At 43.4% G+C, this 19,206-nt stretch overlaps 1 protein-coding gene across 2 annotated transcripts in view; it reads right to left on the bottom strand.

Annotated features, from left to right (window-relative positions):
- Window positions 1–19,206, bottom strand: part of wrn (WRN RecQ like helicase) — a 123,330-nt gene that overhangs the window by 80,652 nt on the left and 23,472 nt on the right. For both annotated transcript variants that reach the window (XM_086007228.1, XM_086007219.1), the window contains exons 8-11: window positions 17,705–17,816; window positions 15,852–16,296; window positions 8,409–8,486; window positions 87–228 (exon numbers count right to left, since the gene is read on the bottom strand). In XM_086007228.1, coding sequence (XP_085863354.1) covers window positions 87–228; window positions 8,409–8,486; window positions 15,852–16,296; window positions 17,705–17,816 — 777 coding nt within the window. The remainder of the gene's footprint in view (window positions 1–86; window positions 229–8,408; window positions 8,487–15,851; window positions 16,297–17,704; window positions 17,817–19,206) is intronic.

Genomic DNA, 19,206 nt, shown 5'->3' with positions numbered 1-19,206 from the left:
ATACTTTTAATATGAAAATATACCTCTACAAATTATGCTAAATTCTATCAACATTTAGTTCCAACCATCTTTCTAAGCCAATTTACCCCACTTGTCCTCCTCTTCCTTGATCCTTTCGTCTTCCTCATCCTCCACCCCACAAAATTCCTCTGACTCAGTCTTGTCAGGTAAATTCCTAAGAAATTCTTCAGTCCCAACTCCAGAACAGTTGTCCAGATCCTGCAGTGCCTGGAGGGTGAGCAGGCCAGAGGGAAAATTAACAGAAAACGCATGCTTTATTAATTTAATGATTTTTGTTTTCACATAATGAGGTGTCCTTTAAACACCACCACCTAAACAGATTAACTGGTAATTCAGCTCATTGCTACTTGTGAGGGTTTCTTTCAACAAATATTTCCAGATTTTTTCTTTTAATGGGGTTTTCTCTTATCTTTTAGCATATTCTGAAGGTCCCCAGGTAAAGGACTCACGAGTAACTGAAACCAAGACACAACCCCATTAAAGCAAATATGTTTGCATTCGAAATACATCTCATCTAAAATAATTTTAGGCTTATATGTGATACCAGTTCTTGAAAGTTCACGTACAATAAATTTGTTTTTGAAAGACACTAGATAAGGAAAGAATCCCATTTATATAAGATCATAATTTCTCTCAGAAACCTCCCAAAGTGCTTCACATACAATGAATAGCTTCCAAGCTCAGTTACAATTGTTATGCAGATGAACGAGGCAGCTACTTGGCATGATGTTGATTAAGATAAGAATGTCAGGCAGGACAAAGGTCATCGACCTGAAGCGTCAACTCTGTTTCTCTCTGAACAGATGCTGCCTGACCGGCTGTGTATCTCCAGCATTTTCTGTTTTTACAACAGAAGAACTTCCTGCTCTTTGGAAAAATGTGTCATTGGATCTTTAGCATTCATCTGAACTCCCAGAACAGATAGGGCTTCAGTTTAGCGCCTTATCCGAAGGACAGTCGTAACCCTCCCCACTGAAGAATAGTCACCACTGTAGCAATTTCCACAATAGGGATCAAGCAGTAATTTCATGGTGTCATCATTTCATAAACAGTACAAATTATAGCAGTGAGCTAGGATGAAAGTAAAGTATTTTCCCCCATTAAGATCAGAGTACAGTTAGCATAGGTAGATAGGTTGGTAAAACCAAAAATGCAACCCTGCATTACTCATATCCCCTCCCATTGAATTCTACAATACACAGGAATACAGTTGTACATCTGATGTCCCCTAATGAAACAGACACCTTCCTATTATTTTAATTTGACCTATGGTGCATCCACAACTTCAGGAGACCAAAATTATACTATTTAGGCAGCAGTATATAATTTGGTTGTCATTGATGCTTATATGTGCTACCAGGTCTTAAAGTTCACATACAGTAAATCTGTTTTTGAAAGACCCTAGATAAGGAAAGAATCCACTTCCATTGATATATCATAATTTTTCTCACAAATGTCCCAAAGTGCTTCATCGATAATGAATTGCAGTCATCAGAACATCTGAAAAGTAAAATGTTAGAGTTTTGGGCACTCCATACAGAAGGGACATTAAATCCACAGGGGGAAAAATTGGGTCGCAACCCCTTTAGGGCGCTAACTTCGCTGGGGAGCTACTTTAAACATCCCGGCGCCCGAAATTCACTGGTAGTACCCCAAGAGGGAGGTGGGGTGCTACTGGAAGCGCCCCGCCTCCCTCTTGGGGCGCTGCAAGTGAATATCATGGCGCTACCTGCTGCAGCGCCACGCTCTGCGGTACTGCAGGCCTTCCTTCCCCTTATTAAAGGGGCGAGGCCCAGCGCAGCGCAACCCGGGGCCCAGCTGGGCCACCAGGGATCGGAGTGCCGGCAAAAGAGCCCGGCACTCAAGAGAAATGCCAGGCTCACGGAGCGCAGCTGGCACACCCCACCGGGGGGGGGGGGGGGGGGGAGCTGCACAGGAGGCCGGGGACAGTAACGGGGACAGGTGATGGCAGGCAGCCAGTAACAAAAATGGCCGCCCAGCATCTCCTCTTTAATTTGCGCCGCTCCGACCGCAGGTAGGCCCCCCTGACCCTGTTGGACATAGCGACCGGCGGTAAGTCAGGGGGCGCTACCGAAGATCTTGGCCCGGGCGCTGCGCATGGCAATGACATCAGCGCCACAAGGCGCTAACAGTTACCACCGCCGCTAACCTCCCGCTGAATTTCGCGGGAGGCGTTGGCAGCGCCGCGCCCAGGCGCTAGTTGCTTTTCGCCCCATTAACGCCATCTTAGGGCGCTCACAGCAGGCACAAATCAAGCAAATTTTTCCTCCATAGAGATTGCACAGCATAAAAAATAAATTCACTCGAGTCTGTCTTAAAGTAAAAGTACACAGTTTATTAACAGAACGTTCTGGGAGAAGATCATAGACCCCGCGGTCTAGTGATACCCTTCTCGTTCTCTCTTGGTTGGTACAGCTTTTTATTCTATTTTCATCCAATCACATTGTATTACAATAATCACCTGATCACATATGGCTTATTTATTCTTTTCAGTATTAGTAAAGGTTAGTTACATCTTACTATGCCTTTGGTCACAGGTCAAATTCCCAGGACCCCTATATTCTGCTGTGTCTACAATTTTTAGCTAAAGCAGCACATTTCTTATCGCTTACTCAGAACACACATTCTGTCTTGTCCCACAGCTGCGTCTTATCTTTGTTTTGCAAAGCTTCTCTACACACTGTCCTTTGTGCAAGACTAGCGAGAGTAGCACGTTTCCAGTCTGTACTGTCTTATCTTTGTTTTTTCACATAAGAAAGTTGTTAGTATGAGACTTCTTATCGCCACCTGGTTCCTTTTAGCTCTTGTTCATCTTCACATGACCCCACTCCTTTGTTCTGATTTTAATTCTGCTGGCACCACTTAATTAGTGGTTACCTCGGCTGTCTGAATTCTGAGAGGGTTCATTTTAACCCCTTCAATAGACTCACCAGAATGATAGTAGGGATGGTAAGTTATAGTTATGAGGAGAGACTTGAGACACTGAAACCATTTCTACTGGACCAGAAAAAGCCGAGAAATAATTTCATAGAGATATCAGGCTCGATTTTGTCAATGGGGAGCTTTTGGAGGCGGGACTCCCACGCTTTGGGTTTTAGTCCCGCCTCCATCGACTTGTGGCCAACCCATGCTACTTTCCCTTGATTGACCTTGTTAAGCCCGCCCAGCGGGCTCAGCAGGCCAATTAAGGTACACCTGGTTACTGGTGGCGTCAGCGATTGACATTTCATCTGTCAATAGCTTGTGACAGATGAAAAATCAGCGTTTGACAGATCTGTGAAGCTGTCAAACACTGACAATCTGTCTTCTAACTTGAGTCCTTCTACTCAGACTCAGTTAGCGAGCTCTCCAGACCAGAAAGCAGAGGCTGCAGCTTTTAACAGTTCAGCGGCCATTCTACTTTCTGTGCCGGTGAGCTGAGGGACTCCCGAGAACTGAAGGAAGGAAGCCTGCATGAAGAAGTAAAGGTAAGTAAAACTTAATAAAACACTTTACACTTACCTCTGCACACACGCACCCATCACTCATCTCGACCCCTCCAACCCCTGCAGACCGACGGTCCGCCTCGCTAACTTGGAGTGGTTCGGAGCAGTCGGACAGCCCACACTTCAGGGCTAAAAATAGGGATTAGGCAAAAAACTAATTGGCACTAATCCCCTTCCCGCCTCAGGGAGGCGGCACCCAGCACAGGTCGGGTACCCGCCTCCTGTGACATTGGCACAGAGGCGGGTTGGGGGCGGGATGGGTTCCTGCCCCCCGATTCTGCAATTTTCCCACCACTCCCGCCTCCAAACCCGCCTCCTCGGGGCTTGGAAAATCGAGCCCATAATATTTTAGATATTTTCTTGTATTGTCTGAACTGAATTTTATGAACTTAGAATAGTTCTGCAATATTCAATTTAGCTAGTTGTCTTAACATTAAGACAGCAGACATGAATTCAGACTGGTTACCGTAGTGTTTGGAATACTAATGAGTAAACAAAGGAGTGCTCATGGTGTACAATCTCAAGCATTTGAAACAAGGAGTGTCGGAAATGTTGGGCCAGAAATTAGGTTCGGGGGCTTGCCGCGCGTGCAAGCCCCCGATGTGCACTTACCCGGCGCGCTGACATTTCAATCCTGGCCCGCATTGCATTTCCTGTCACTGGCCCGCTTCAGGTCCTGCCGCGCTGTGCGTGCGTGACCCAGCGGCTTACTTAGTGCGATGAACCGGCTGGGATCACGTGAGCACTGGGCAACCAATGGGAGGTTGCAAAAGTTCATTCATGAGTTTGATAGTAAGAACTGTCAAACTCATGAAAACTCCTGGCCCCAAAACACTACTTAAACTTGAAAGAAAATTTTAAAAAACATCACACTACTTAAATAAACTATAAATAACTGTAAAAAAACTATTTTAAACAATAATTTTAAATTTTGAAAAAAATTATATAAAAAAAAAATCGGGGCTAAAAATAGACTTACCTTACTGTAAAGTCTTCAAAAAAAAATGAACCTGTGGAAAATTTTTCTAATTTTACTTAATAGACCACTTACCTGTTAAAAGTAAGTACTTACAGCTGCTTTTTCCACGCGTAAAAACCGGAGTCTTTTCCCCACGGGCAACTCTAATAAAAAAAGGGAAGTTCAGCGCGCACGCGCTACCTGAAACATCGCACGCGTTCCGCCTCTTAACCCCTTGGGTCAGAGGAGAGGAAATGCCAGTTTTCCCCGCATGCTGAAAACCGGCAATTCCTCTGGGCCCACACGTGAGTACCCTGTCCGTACTCACGCGTTGGGACAGGAATTACTGGCCCATTAGATCTCACTGTATTCTGTTTACTTCTATACATTATGTGAAACAAACCAGCTTGTTGGTCTGCTGCTGCCTCATCTTGAATGTGCTTTTGGCTTTGCCTTCCATGCCCTCCAACCCTCTTGAGATCTCTGCACTCCTCTAATTCTGGCCTCTTGCGCATCCCCGATTTTCATCGCTCCACCATTGCTGGCCATGCCTTCAGCAGCCTAGACTCGAAGCTCTGGAATTCCCACCAGAAACCACTCCGCCTCGCTACTTTTCTCTCCCTTCCTTTAAGACGCTCCATAAAAAATACCTCTTTGACCAAGCTTTTGGTCACCTGTCCTAATATGTGGCTCGGTGTCGATTTTTGTTTGGTAACGCTCCTGTGAAGTGCCTTAGAGCGTTTTACTACTTTAAAGGCACTATATAAATGCAAGTTGTTGTTGTTGATCCTTGGGTTACGTTATTATTTAACCAGATATCATAGAATGGTTACAGCACAGGAGGCCATTCAGCAAGATCACTTCAGCTAGTCCCACTCCCCCGCCCTTTCCCCGTAGCCCTGCAAAATTTTTTCCTTCAGGTACTTATTCAATTCCCTTTTGAAAGCCATGATTGAATCTGCCTCCACCACCTTTTCAGGCAGTGCATTCCAGAACCTAACCACTCGCTGCGTAAAATTTTATTTCCTCATGTCGCCTTTGGTTCTTCTGCCAATCACCTTAAATCTGTGTCCTCTGGTTCTCGACCCTTCTGCCAATGGGAGCAGTTTCTCTCTATCTACTCTGTCTAGACCCCTCATGTTTTTGAACACCTCTATCAAATTTCCTCTCAACCTTCTCTGCTCTAAGGAGAACAACCCCAGCTTCTCCTGTCTATCCATGTAACTGAAGTCCCTCATCCCTGGGACCATTCTTGTAAATCTTTTCTGCACCCTCTCGAAGGCCTTCACATCCTTCCTAAAGTGTGGTGCCCAGAATTTGACACAATACTCCAGTTGGGGCCGAACCAGTGTTTTATAAAGGTTCATCATAACTTCCTTGCTTTTGTACTCTATGCCTCTATTTATAAAGCTCAGTATCCTGTATGCTTTTTTAACTGCTTTCTCAACCTGCCCTGCCACTTTCAATGATTTGTGAACATATACCCCCAGGTCTCTCTGTTCATGCACCCCCTTTAGAATTGCACCCTTTAGTTTATATTGCCTCTCCTCGTTCTTCCTACCAAAATGTATCACTTCGCACTTTTCTGCGTTAAATTTCATCACCAAGCGTCCGCCCATTCCAACCAGCCTGTCTATGTCCTCTTGAAGTCTATCACTATCCTCCTCATTGTTCACTACACTTCCAAGATTTGTGTCATCTGCAAATTTTGAAATTGTGCCCTGTACTCCCAAGTCCCTATTGGGCAGGAAAAGATGTACTTAGGATCGGAGGAGGGGCAAGGTTCGCTTACAGAACTGACTAAGAAAATAATGTGCAAAACCTCAAAACTCTAAACAGATTTTTAAAATTTTGAAGGGCGTCGATAGAGTGGAGAGAGAAACAATCTTTCCACTGGTCGGAATGGGAAGGGAGTCAATCATTTAAAATTGTCACTAAGAAAGAGAGGAAAGAGGTTAGAAGAAATGTTTTAATGCAGAGAACTGTGGGAGCATGAAACGCTTTCCCACAGAGACTAATTGAGGCAAAGACTATTACATTTCTTAAGGGAACAATGGATAAATATTTGCAGTAAAGGAACATAGAGAGAGTGTAATGGTATTAGTTTTGGATTGCTCTTGCAAAGAACTACCATATACACGATGGGCCGAATAGCGTCCTTCTATGCTGTAAATTTCTATGGCTCTTTGTACAAGCTGAGCTTCCCCGCCCCTCCCCAAATAGCTGTGTACAGCTGATTAGCTCAATTAACAGTCTGATTCAACTGCAACTTGTTTTCAATTGCCTGTGTTCAGCTGGGAAATGTGGAAGGGAACAGTCTGTAGGGAGACTGCAGTTAACACCCTTCCTTGAAGAGCAGTTGTCTACATGCCCTTCCAGTGGGCCATCTGTGCCAATGGCCAGGTGAAAGCAGGCTAAGTCAAGTTTCCACATTCTGGTGGGAATCCCTCATTGTATCCAAAAGCACACGACATGGGAAAATTTGGCTGCCAGTTCAGCTAAAACACCACTGCATGAACGCCCAAGGGAAAATCCCTTCTGCATTGCAGTTCTGTTCCTTTGCATAGCTATTACTGGGGTGCCATCTAGTGGCTCTGAATCGCAATGCTCTTACCCACAACATCCTTTCCCTCCAATATACTGAAAAGACCTACCAAAAGTCAACTGAAATCTCCGATTACTGGGCTACCCCAAGTCGAAAACGTTTGATCGTATAAGCTACCCATTACCATGGCTCAACAGGCAGGCAAGGACAGGCTTTAGAGACACCACCAATACTGCAAAACTGGAAGATGCAGCAAAGTTGTATCAGGCTTGTGCATCCATTCAAACTTAACAGACAGCACAGCGTCTCAGTTTTTTTGCATTCTCTGAGCCCATACCAGTACAGCAGTACCCTTAATACACTGGTGCGAAGAGATTATACAAGTTATATTACTCGTTCAAATTGTAATGGATTGGAGAGTAGGGGCACACTCGGGTAAATTCACCGCTTGTGCTCTACAAGTGTTTTCTGGACAGTCAGCTCTTTTCAGTAACTAGGAAATAGCAATGGAGCCTCCTATAATCCAAACTTTAAGAAATAATATTAAAATGTTAGGCTTCACTACAAACTGATAAAAGATTACCTTTTCCTTAAATTGACTGGAACCAACAATATTAACTCCTGGCGCAGTAGCAGGATTAAAACTGCAGTATAATGACATCAGAAAGCACAGGATGCAAACAAATGACCTATTTTTATTGCCTTTCAAAGCAGAAAAAAACCTACGTCTTTATTGATGACCCAGTATTTGACAGTCACAGCTAAGCAAGATGTTTTAAAGAGTGACTTTCTCATTGAGAAGATTTTAATTGGATTGCTCTTTCAAAGAGTCAGCACAGGCACGAAGGGCCGAATGGCCTCTTTCTGCGCTGTACAGTTCTATGATTGTCTCTTGTGTTACGATAACTCAGTTGATCCAGCATTATGTTTCCTCATATTTCAACGATGACAAGGTAAGTTTTCCAAATGTGCCACTGGGTACTAAATGAAGCTGGTCAAGCCCACAGACTTTCTACGACTGTTAATGCCATTGTTACTGGCCAGTATGAGGTGTGACTTAGGTGGAGCAAGTTGGACAATGTCAAGGTTTCTTCCCCTTAAACAAACACTTCACTGCTTCACTGTGTTCCCATGGGAGTTCCAGTGAAGAACTAACCTTACTCAAATGAGGCAAGAAAGTTTAGCTGACAGGTGGGTGTTGGGGATCCAAGTACCTGAGCTACTGTGCCATCTTTGCCAAAATCAAATCAAACCGAGAGGCTGCAGTGGATACATACAGTTGAGTCGGCTGGTCAAGTTATATTTTGCAGTTACTGTTGCTGTGCTTCATTCTACATTTCAAAGCAACGTGCCGCAATCCTCCACTTTTCGATCTTACCTTGAGCATCTCATTCTCCAGCTCCTCATCACTTTCAATCACACAAGAGAGGTCTGCTTCTTCATCAGCATGAGGTGCCTGCAGAATTACAAAACAGACAAACACAAACCATCAACATCTGCCCCAGCAACAACACATTGGGGTCACCGCTGACCAGTTATATAACAAACCATGGCAATAACAGCAGGGCAGAAGCTGGGTATTCTGCAAAAATTAGCCTGTTCTCAAAGCTTTTCCATCATCTACAAGGCCCAAGTCACAAATGGGATGAAATGCTCACCACTCGCTTGGATGGATGCATTCACAATAACACTCAAGAAGCTGGACATTACCCAGGATAAAGCAGTTCTCTTGATTGGTGCCCCTACCACTTCCATCACTGGCGCACTGTGGTTGCAGGACGGACAATCTACTGGACACAGCAACTCCCCAAGGTTACTTCACCCTGTGACCTCACCCACTGACAAGGACAAGAACAGTACTGTTGTGGAAACACCATCAGCTCCAAATCATACACCATCCTGACTTGGCCATATATCGGCATTCCCACACTGTCACGGTCAATATCCTGAAATTCCCTTGCTAACACCATTGTGGAAGCACCGTCAGTACAAGGAGAAGTCCCACCACCACCTTCGCAGGGCAACTCGGATTAGGCAATAAATGCCGGCCTTTTCAACATCGCCATATCTCAAGAACAAATAAAATGGGTACTCAAGTGGCTGCTGTGTTAAGATGATTTGAAAAAGTTGAAGTGGAAATTTTTTGCTGCAAAATTAACAATTTCTGTTGACAATTATTGGGCAAAGCAGCATGAATCCCCAGTGCTAAATCTGGGAAACCAGTGAGGGATTTTCCTAATCTTCTGTCCTGGTGTTAACCATTAAAATACATCTCTCGGCTGCTATATATGCAATGTAAATTGTTAACAGGTCAATATTAGAGTGACTAATGTTCATCGGAAATCAGACTCGCTCTTTAGTACTGTCTTAGAAACGGGGCTCAGCATAAAACCCATTACTGTAGATGCTGGAAATCTAAAGCAAAATCAGAAAAAGTTGGAAACACTCAGTAGGTCAGTCAGCATCTGTGGAGATAACAGACAAGTTAACGGTATGGTTGTGGACCCTTCATAGATGCTACAACATGGAAACAGGCCTGAAATAAAGAATAGATTTGCCTTCCAAAGCTAACCTTGGTGAAATTCCTTGCCCTCCCACACCAGAAGGCACAGAAGTATCTTCAGCAGGAAGGCTATCCATATCCCGATTTTCAACGGTTTCCGGATTAGAAATCCCATCAGAAGGTAAACTGGGACGGTCATAAACATCCATCAAGGGCTGACTAATAGAAGTATAATTATCTGCAATCGGATTGGAGACATTCGTAGTATCTGTAACAGCATCCACATTATCTAAATCATGACTATTGTTAATATCCTCAGAAGAGGGCTGGCCACCACAAGGAGCCAAGTCTTTAATTGAAACGGTACTTTCTTTCCTATCTTGGAATCGAATATGAGCATATTGGGAATTTGCCTCCAACAGCTCCACCTCCTCCACTAAAGGATCATATTTTGACAATCTAACATGGCGTCGAAGCAGCACAGGTCCCTGCATAGTAAGCCATGAAGGTACCGAATATCCCGTAGTAGATCTCCGCGGATAATTAAAGAGCCTTTCATGGGGGGTCACATTAGTAGCCGTTGAAAGCAATGATCTAATGGAATGCAGGGCATCAGGCAGTACCATTTCCCACTGTGTATTCTTAAGGTTCCGGGATGTCAAAGCCAACATAACTGCCTTCCAGATCACCCCATTGTATCGTTCGCACTGTCCATTACCCTGGGGATTATACGGGGTAGTTCTACTAGTAGAAATTCCCCGACTCTGAAGGTATTCCTTCAGCTGGGAAGACATAAAAGAACTTCCCTGATCCGAATGGATATACGCAGGCATCCCAAAGATGACAAAAAGTTGAGTCAGACATTTGATAACTGTAGCAGCTGATACATCTGCACAAGGAAAAGCAAAAGGGAACCTTGAAAACTCATCCACAACAGTAAAAATATATCGGTTTTGAGTAGTTGAAGGAAGAGGCCCCTTAAAATCGACGCTCAAACGTTCAAAAGGAGAAGTAGCCTTTATAAGATGAGCTCGTTGAGGCTTAAAGAAATTCGGTTTACACCGAGCGCAGATAGAACATGATGAAGTCATCCGCTTGACGTCTTCAACTGAAAAGGGCAAATTCTTACTGCGTACGAAGTGTATCATCCTCGTAACCCCAGGATGACATAAGGCATTGTGAAGATTAATAAGCGTATCTCCGTGAATCACAGAACAATAAGCCCTCGACAGTGCATCAGCAGCAACATTATCCTTCCCCGGACGATAAACTATGTCAAAATGGTAACATGCCAACTCAATCCTCCATCTCATTATTTTATCATTTTTAATCTTTCCAAAATGTTTAACATCAAACATAAAGGACACAGATTTTTGATCAGTTACCAACGTGAAATGTCGGCCCGATAAATAATGTCCCCATTTACGCAATGCTTCTACTATTGCGTATGCCTCTTTCTCTATTGAAGAATGTCTTTTTTCACTATTGTTCAAAGTACGTGAGAAAAAGGCCACAGGTCTTCCATTTTGGTTCAGAGTAGCCCCAATTGCAAAATCAGAAGCATCCGTCTCGATCACAAAAGGAACCTGCTCATCAATAGAATGCACAACTGCTCCTAAAATATCCTTTTTAAAATTCTCAAAACATGTCCTGGCCTCCCATGATAGAGGATATGTCGTAACCCGAATAAGAGGCCGGATCGTCCGTGAAAAATTTGCAATCCAATTAGAATAATAAGAAAACAGTCCAACAACTCGTTGCAAAGCCTTAGAATTAGTAGGACAAGGTAAATCAATCAATGGTCGCAGACGTTCTGGATCTGGTTTAATCTTGTTTCCCGAGATAATATACCCCAATAGATTTACCTCAGTAGTCGAAAAGATACATTTCTCTTTATTAAAAGTTAAACCAACTTTTTCCGCAGCTTGAAGGAATCTTTTTAAATTAGAATCATGCTCCACCCTTGATTTGCCACACACTGTGATGTCATCTAAGTATGAAAAGGTGTCAGAGAGGGAGTTATCACTTATAAAAGCATCCATTGCCCGTTGAAAACAAGCAACACCATTAGTAACACCAAATGGTATTCGGTAAAACTGATACAGCTTTCCACCAGCCTCAAAGGCCGTATATGGTTGATCCTTCTTAACAATAGGAATCTGATGATAAGCATTCTTTAGGTCAATAGTGCTAAAAACCTTATACCGAGATACTTTATTGATAAGCTCATCAATCTTAGGCAAAGGGTACGCATCTAATTGAGTATACCTATTAATAGTTTGGGAATAGTCTATCACCATTCGTTTCTTGTGTCTCTCGTTAGTCGTGACAACTACCTCTGCTCGCCAAGGCGAACTACTAGGTTCAATGATTCCTTCCAATAAGAGACGTTGAACTTCAGAATTAATAAATTCTCTATCCTGACTACTATATCTTCTTGACTTGGTAGCAATTGGCTTACAATCCGGCATCAAATTGGAAAAAAGTGATAATGGAGAAATGGATAAAGAGGTTAATCCACAAATAGATAAAGGTGGCTTAGTCCCTCCAAATGAAAGACTAAGAGACTCGTGTAACTGAAGCACATCATGTCCAATCAAAATATCCACACAGAGATTAGGCAAAACAGATAGGCGTATATCAGTATACGTATTACCTAGAAGAATCATTTTCACAAAGCAACAACCAGCTATTTGTGAAGTAAGGGTCGTCTGAGCCATACACACCTGATACGTAACAGGCGAAATTTTCAAATGCTTCTCCTTCGCAAACTGAAGACTTATAAAACTCTCAGTACTGCCCGTATCTATAAGGGCCTTCACTTCCAACCCATTAACTTGAGCCGTAACTATAGCTTTGTTTAGGCCATGAGCAAATGCAGCAGAAATTGATGCAATAAACGCCCTATCTAAAGGCTGAATAGCCACAGAGGAGGAGGTGGTAGAGGAGGGCCCTCCCACACCAGGAGGAGGAGGTAATTGAACCTGATGATTTGCACACGCGTGCATAATGACCTCTCTTGCCGCATTTACTACACACAGCCTCCCGAGCAGGACACTTCAGACGAGGGTGCCGGATATTCCCACAAAAATAACACTTCTGAATCCTAGAGGCAACAGCCGCCGAAGTAGAAACTGTTTCAGAATCTAGTAAACCACTCCCATTAAGTCCACATAATTCCTTTTCATCCGAAACTGCCGAAACCATAGTCGCAGGCCGATTAAAAAGAGCATAAGAATCCGAACTTCTCTGAGCCACATCCAATGTAGAAGCTTGCTCAAAAGCACTTTTAAGATCCAAAGTCTTATTTTCTAACAACCGCTGACGAATTGATCTAGACAGTAATCCATTAATAAAAGCATCCCGTACCGATTCTTCCTTATATTCTTCAGCCGTCACGGCCTTATAATTACAGTTAACACTAAGACACCGAAGTGCTTGTAAATAAGTATCCAAAGATTCTCCCACCTGCTGCCTACGGGCAGATAGAAGGTGACGTGCAAATACCTCATTCTTTGGTTTAACAAAAATCTTTTCCAATGTAGAAATAGCCACTTCATAAGTTTTACAGTCCAAAATATATTTATATACATCCGGAGCAATGTAATTGGTCAGCATATTCAGCTTATTTAGAGACTCTTGATCCAACACACCCAAAAAGTTTTTAAATGTACAATACCAATGTTTCCATTTATCATCCACTCCAGCAGAATTGGGGTCAGCCTTGAATCGTTCTGGTTGAAGATATCGCTCCATTCTAACATAAAGTTAATAAATTGAAATAAAGAATAGATTTGCCTTCCAAAGCTAGGCTTTATTAACTTTAAAATCTGCAGCACATCTTTCCACATCCAGTCCCAACCAAAGCTGGAAAAGAACTGAATTTAAGGTGACCACCACACATCATGTGACATCAACTACCAATGAGATTACAACATATATCCCAAAGCAGTTAACAAGCAACCAATCACAATACTTTTACTAAACAAGGAATAATCACAAGGCCATTCGTCCCAACAAGTCTGTATCAGCGTTTACCTTCCATGTAAGCAACTCGACCCAATCAGATTTACCCACCCTGTTCACATAACCCTTTATTCCCTTTTCCTTCATCCACCTACCCAATCTAATCTTAAATGTTGACACAGTTTCTGTCTCAACCACTAACTTCGGAAGTGAATTCCAGTCTCACAACTCGTTGTGTAAAGAAGTTTCTCTTGCTCTCTGTTCTAAATCTCTTCTATTTAATCTGCTATTTATGGCCCCTCGCTCTACACTAATCAGCCTTTCTTTACCTGAATCATTGGCTCCCACATGGACCACAATGACTGGTTACTCTCCCTCTCCTTGCAAAATCTTTCCAGTCTATGCGATATGTTCCTTCTCCTAGTACCAGGGAGCCAACAGAGCTTCCGGGACTGGCAGTCTGAACTGCAAACAGTCAAGTCAGCCCTTCTAACTATTGAATCCCCATCACTACAGCATTTCTCGGAGGTTTTGCTAACCTCTTCCTCCCTGGACCATCTGTTGGTGCCACTGATATTTATTTGATGGCCCTATCCAGAATTCTCATATTCGCCACAGGAAGCTAGAGCTTCAAATCTGTTTGAGAGCATAAGTTGCTCTGGGCTCTCCCTTTCTAACCTCTCCTTCCCACCCTTCAGTCAGTCACCCACCTTTCCTCCTCCACTGCCTGCTCCCTCTCTGTCATCCGTGTGGCTATACTCTCAAACTAAATTTGCAGATGGCACCATACTGGGGGAGGGATAGCCCATACTGAGGAAGACTGCAACAAATTACATGACGACATTAATAAACTTGCAGAATGGGGATATAATTGGCAAATGAATTTCAACACAGATAAATGTGAGGTATTACATTTTGGTAAGAAAAATAAGGTGGTCACATATTGGAAAATAAAAATCTAAATGGGGTAAAAGAGCAAAGGGATCTCAGAGTACAAATACACAAATCACTTAAAGTAGTGACGCAGGTTAATAAGGCCATTAAAAAAAAGCAAACCAAGCACTCGGGTTTATTTCTAGAGGAATAGAATTGAAAAGTAGAGAAGTTATGCTAAACTTGGATCCAACCTTGGTTAGAACACACTTGGAGGACTGTGTACAATTCTGGCCACCATATTGGGCCTGAATTTGCAGTCGGAGGCTTCCAGCGGGTAAATGCCTCCAATCTGCAAATAAAATCCGCGCCTAGCTGATGCCTCGAGATGGCCTGTTTCTGTACTGTATATCCTATATAGTCCTATGTAAAAACTCTCGCTCCTTAAAATGCTCTCCCACCCTGACATGTCGAATTGTCTCCATCTCCTTCTCGCTTGAGCAATGCGAGTTGGTGGTTCTTCCCACAGATGTGTTTGCCGAAGTCAACTCCTGGTGCTTGAAAACTCCCACATCTTGCAGGAATGCCGTTACCTGTTCACTCCACGATGTGCTCAAACTAGAACTCTCGCAATTACCTCCTTTTTTAGGGGCAAACCAGTTCTAACTGGTCAATCAGCCCCTAATTACATACTACCTTCTTCTTCTTAGGCAGTCCCTCGGAACCGAGGATGACTTGCTTCCACTAAAAATGAGTTCTCAGGTGACTGATGAGTCCAATGCAGGACCTACAGTCTCTGTCACAGGTGGGGCAGACGGTGGTTGAAGGGGTGCTTGGGTTGACGTGCGCTCCTTCCGCTGTTTGCGCTTGGCTTCCGCTTGCTCCCGGCGAAGAGACTCAAGGTGTTCGGCGCCTTCCCAGATGCTTCCCCTCCACTTTGTGCGGTCTTGGGCCAGGGATTCCCAGGTGTCGGCGGGGATGTTGCACTTTTTCAAGGAGGCTTTGAGGGTGTCCTTGAAGTGTTTCCTCTGCCTAGCTGGGGCTCTCTTGCCGTGTCGGAGCTCCGAGTAGAGCGCTTGTTTTGAGAGTTTCGTATACCTAATTAACACCTGGCCGGTCAACCACTTTCAGTTGACTGGCAGTTAACTGCCAACTGACTTGCAGCTACACAAGTTAAAAATTCTAAGCTTGCATTTCAGGTCAATAAAAAGCACAATTTCTGTTCTACGTACCCACAGTGTATCCCTTACTTCCAACTGAATTTCCACTCTCACCAAATTTCCAGTTTTAGAAGTCCTCACTCTCACTCTCTTCCCAACTCACTCCCGTTACCAGCTCACTCTGTGATGTACTCCCAGCTTGAGTCAACATTTTCTATTTTTTGCTCCATTATAAATCGGGTCGTTGTCAGGAGAATTTTATTGTACTAGAACCAATGCAATTAGTTTTTACAGATTACATGGCAGCTTGATATTTTACCTTGCTTGGCAAAGAAGAAATAGTATTTTCCACTGCATCTTCCTCTTGGGCTTCACGCTCTAACATCTGAAGCTCATATTCAGTTATGGCCAAAGACATCAGGTAATCCTCGTGCTTGTTTTGATTGAGTTCTGTACAAACATCGCCATCATTTTGGTCACTTCCCTGGGGTTCCGAGTGTGGCGCATGAGCTACACCGCTGTTCTGTGGATCCGATGGCAAGTCGGTCAAGTTACTTTCTTGGTCTACTCCTTGGCAACTCCCACTTGTCTTTTGGATAGCTTCGAAGCCATTTTCTGAATGATCATTTGCAGCTCGGCTGTCTGCATGCGATTCAGCTTTCGGTTCATTCCCTGGTTCTGCGCCAGTCCCACATGTTGACTCAAGCAAAACGTTCCGCAAAGCAGAAACATTTTCAGAAATGACCCTCAAGATATCTGCAGCTCTGTTACAAAAAAGACAAGTGTTAGTATATGGCACGCTAATGTCAAATGTAGATGCTAACAAGTGTCTGTAATCTATATCGCTTCCACACACCAGACAACTGTATCCATGCATATGCATTCTGATGTAGGAAAAATGCCCTGTTCCTTCCAATGGACTGTGGACAATTATCAGTCTAATGGACTATCCCCAGGTTATCTAATCTCTTGAGGGAGTTGAATATCTGGCAGTAAAATATCAAAAATATATACAGGAAACTCTTTTTTATCCAGCACCAACGGGACCGGCGTGGTGCCAGTTTATCAAAAAGTCTAGATTACAGAGAGGTATAGTAAAAGGTACAAGAGCTCCATACACAGCAGCAAATCCAGGCTTCCCTGTTGCTTAGCAACAGGTGCAGGAACCCCGGTTACACAGCCACAGATCCAGGAACGGCCACTAATATGAAGTAAAACTTACCTGAACCTACTCCTGAATTTTGCCGGTTAACAGAGATTTCCGGTTATTTAGGTGCCGGTAAATCGAGAGTTTCCTGTATATATTTATAGAATTTAACTCTGAAATGATTTCTTGTCACCCCAAAATAACTTCATAAATGCAAATTGCACATGCACTGTTTAAAAGTTGCAGTTGCGACTTCTGGTTTCTGATCACAGACCTCCACAAATGGCTCATGTATGTGGCCATTTGTGTGTGAGCCTACAGTGAGTATGGGCAGGCTACACAATTTGATGTGGGAAACAAAACATGAGAAAGTGTTGGCTTTTGGCATTTATGGAGGTAAAAGCAGCAGCTTTGAGACAGTCCTTCTGAAAGCTATAGATTTTTAATTAGTCTTCTCCAAAATGATTGGAGATAAATGGAATTTGCAGTGCAAAAACTTAGTCAAACTGAGAGCAAATTTGAACTACATCTGAAAGCAGCTTCGCTGAGGATAATTAACCCAATACAGATATTCTCTTTATACTTACGTTAAATATGTATTGTACTTTGCTGTTGGTTATGCGTCACATTGCTATTTGTTTCTAAGTAAACTTATTATTAGTGATGTTTGTCTGTAGACCTTAGGTTGCTGTGATAATATTCACCATTTAGATGATGAGTAGATAACCCAGTACAAAGCTACATGAAATCTATGAAGATTACTGTTAGTGGGGTAATTGAAGAGGTAAATACTTGAGTATAGAAAAGGCACAGCTTCCCCAGATTGTACGACCAAAAGTTTACTTGCAGGAACAGCCATTACACTGTTTAAAGAGAAGACAATCGTAGGAAACTCTGAAACCCTAACAAGCCCAATCTGAAAAACTGATTAAAGCAGGCATTTGTTTTTGTTTAGATGCAGAGGCAACAACGCTATGACGAGCAGATCATCGTATGCTGTCTCCCATCAGCTGCTCATCACTAACCTCTGCACACCACTAATGTCGGAATCAGGAACCATCTCTGCTAGTTTCTGCATCTCACATGCAACAGAGGTCAGGTTAGACCTTAAAAAAAGGGAAGGGAGCAGTTTCTGGTCTGAAACACACAAAGTATAAAATTATCAGTTGGCAGGTATTTATTTCATCCATATGTACAGCATGAAGTAGAGCTCATTTTTGTTCCCATCAACAGTAGGTACAGTGATCATTTTAACCTAATACTCTCATTCCTGGGGGAGGAAGTGGGAACCACAAAGCGACAGGAATTAACTGCTTTCTTTCCCTGATCTTTGATATGGCACTGTAGGACAGAGTGCTTGTTTCAACAAAACGTGGCAGCTGAAGGCACGGCCACCAATGGTGGAGTGATTAAAATCGGGGATGCTCAAGAGGCCAGAATTAGAGGAGCGCACATATCTCGGAGGGTTGCGGGGCTGGAGGAGATTACAGAGATAGGGAGGGGCGAGGCCATGAAGGGATTTGAAAACAAGGATGAGAATTTTAAAATCGAGGCGTTGCTTAACTGGGAACCAATGAAGGTCAGCGAGCACTGGGGTGATGGGTGAACGGGACTTGGCGCGAGTTAGGACACAGGCAACAGAGTTTTGGATGGCCTCAAGTTTACGGAGGGTAGAACGTGGGAGGCCAGCCAGGAGTGCGTTGGAATAGTCAAGTCTAGAGGTAACAAAAAGCATGGATGAGGGTTTCAGCAGCAGATGAGCTGAGGCAAGGGCAGAGACGGGCGATGTTACAGAGGTAGAAATAGGCAGTCTTAGTGATACCACGGATGTGTGGTCGGAAGCTCATTTCAGGGTCAAATATAACACCGAGGTTGCGAACAGTCTGGTTCAGCCTTAGACAGATGCCAAATGCCAAAATATTTCTGTGCAGGGCTCCCTGTATGATCTGAATGAAACTTCTGTTGACTTTTGGGAATTCCAACTCTAAAGAGGGTTAGTCCCACTGCTGAGCAAACAACTGTTGTGATGCCTCATTAATCCATAAAAATAGCAGTTCTTTCCACTTAGAACCCCACTATAGATGTGGAATACAGTCACTACTGAGTACCTGAAACAGGATCGCCAGTGGGTAGGTAGGTAGATGAACACAAAATTAATGAATCAACTTATTGTACATGCATTGTGGGCTCAAAGTTTAATGGTATTTTAGATCTCTTTCCCTTTTCTAATTATCTTCTACACTAGGCACTATCCTGGCCATCGGGGCCTCTAAATGCCACTCTGAAGCTGACTGCTAAAAGGTGTGCAAGACCAGTTCAGTTGATGCCTGCCATTATCTAGTGCTCCAAGGGAAATGCACGACCTCCATTCGCTGACTCCCCATGGGAACTCAGCAGTAACAAGTATTGCCGTAGACCCACTTCCTACTACTCTGTGGCACAGTGATCTGGTCCTCCAACACCTTGCACCACCACGTGACTTTCCTATTTTTAAAAAAGGAACTGTACCCCCTTTGAGAGGGAGCAA

Source organism: Somniosus microcephalus, chromosome 2, assembly GCF_052327205.1.
Source record: "Somniosus microcephalus isolate GS21.2 chromosome 2, FLI_Smic_1.0, whole genome shotgun sequence".
NCBI classification, from domain to species: Eukaryota; Metazoa; Chordata; class Chondrichthyes; order Squaliformes; family Somniosidae; genus Somniosus; species Somniosus microcephalus.
The sequence above is the reverse complement of the archived record's forward strand: the minus strand, read 5'-3'. Positions and strand labels throughout refer to the sequence as shown.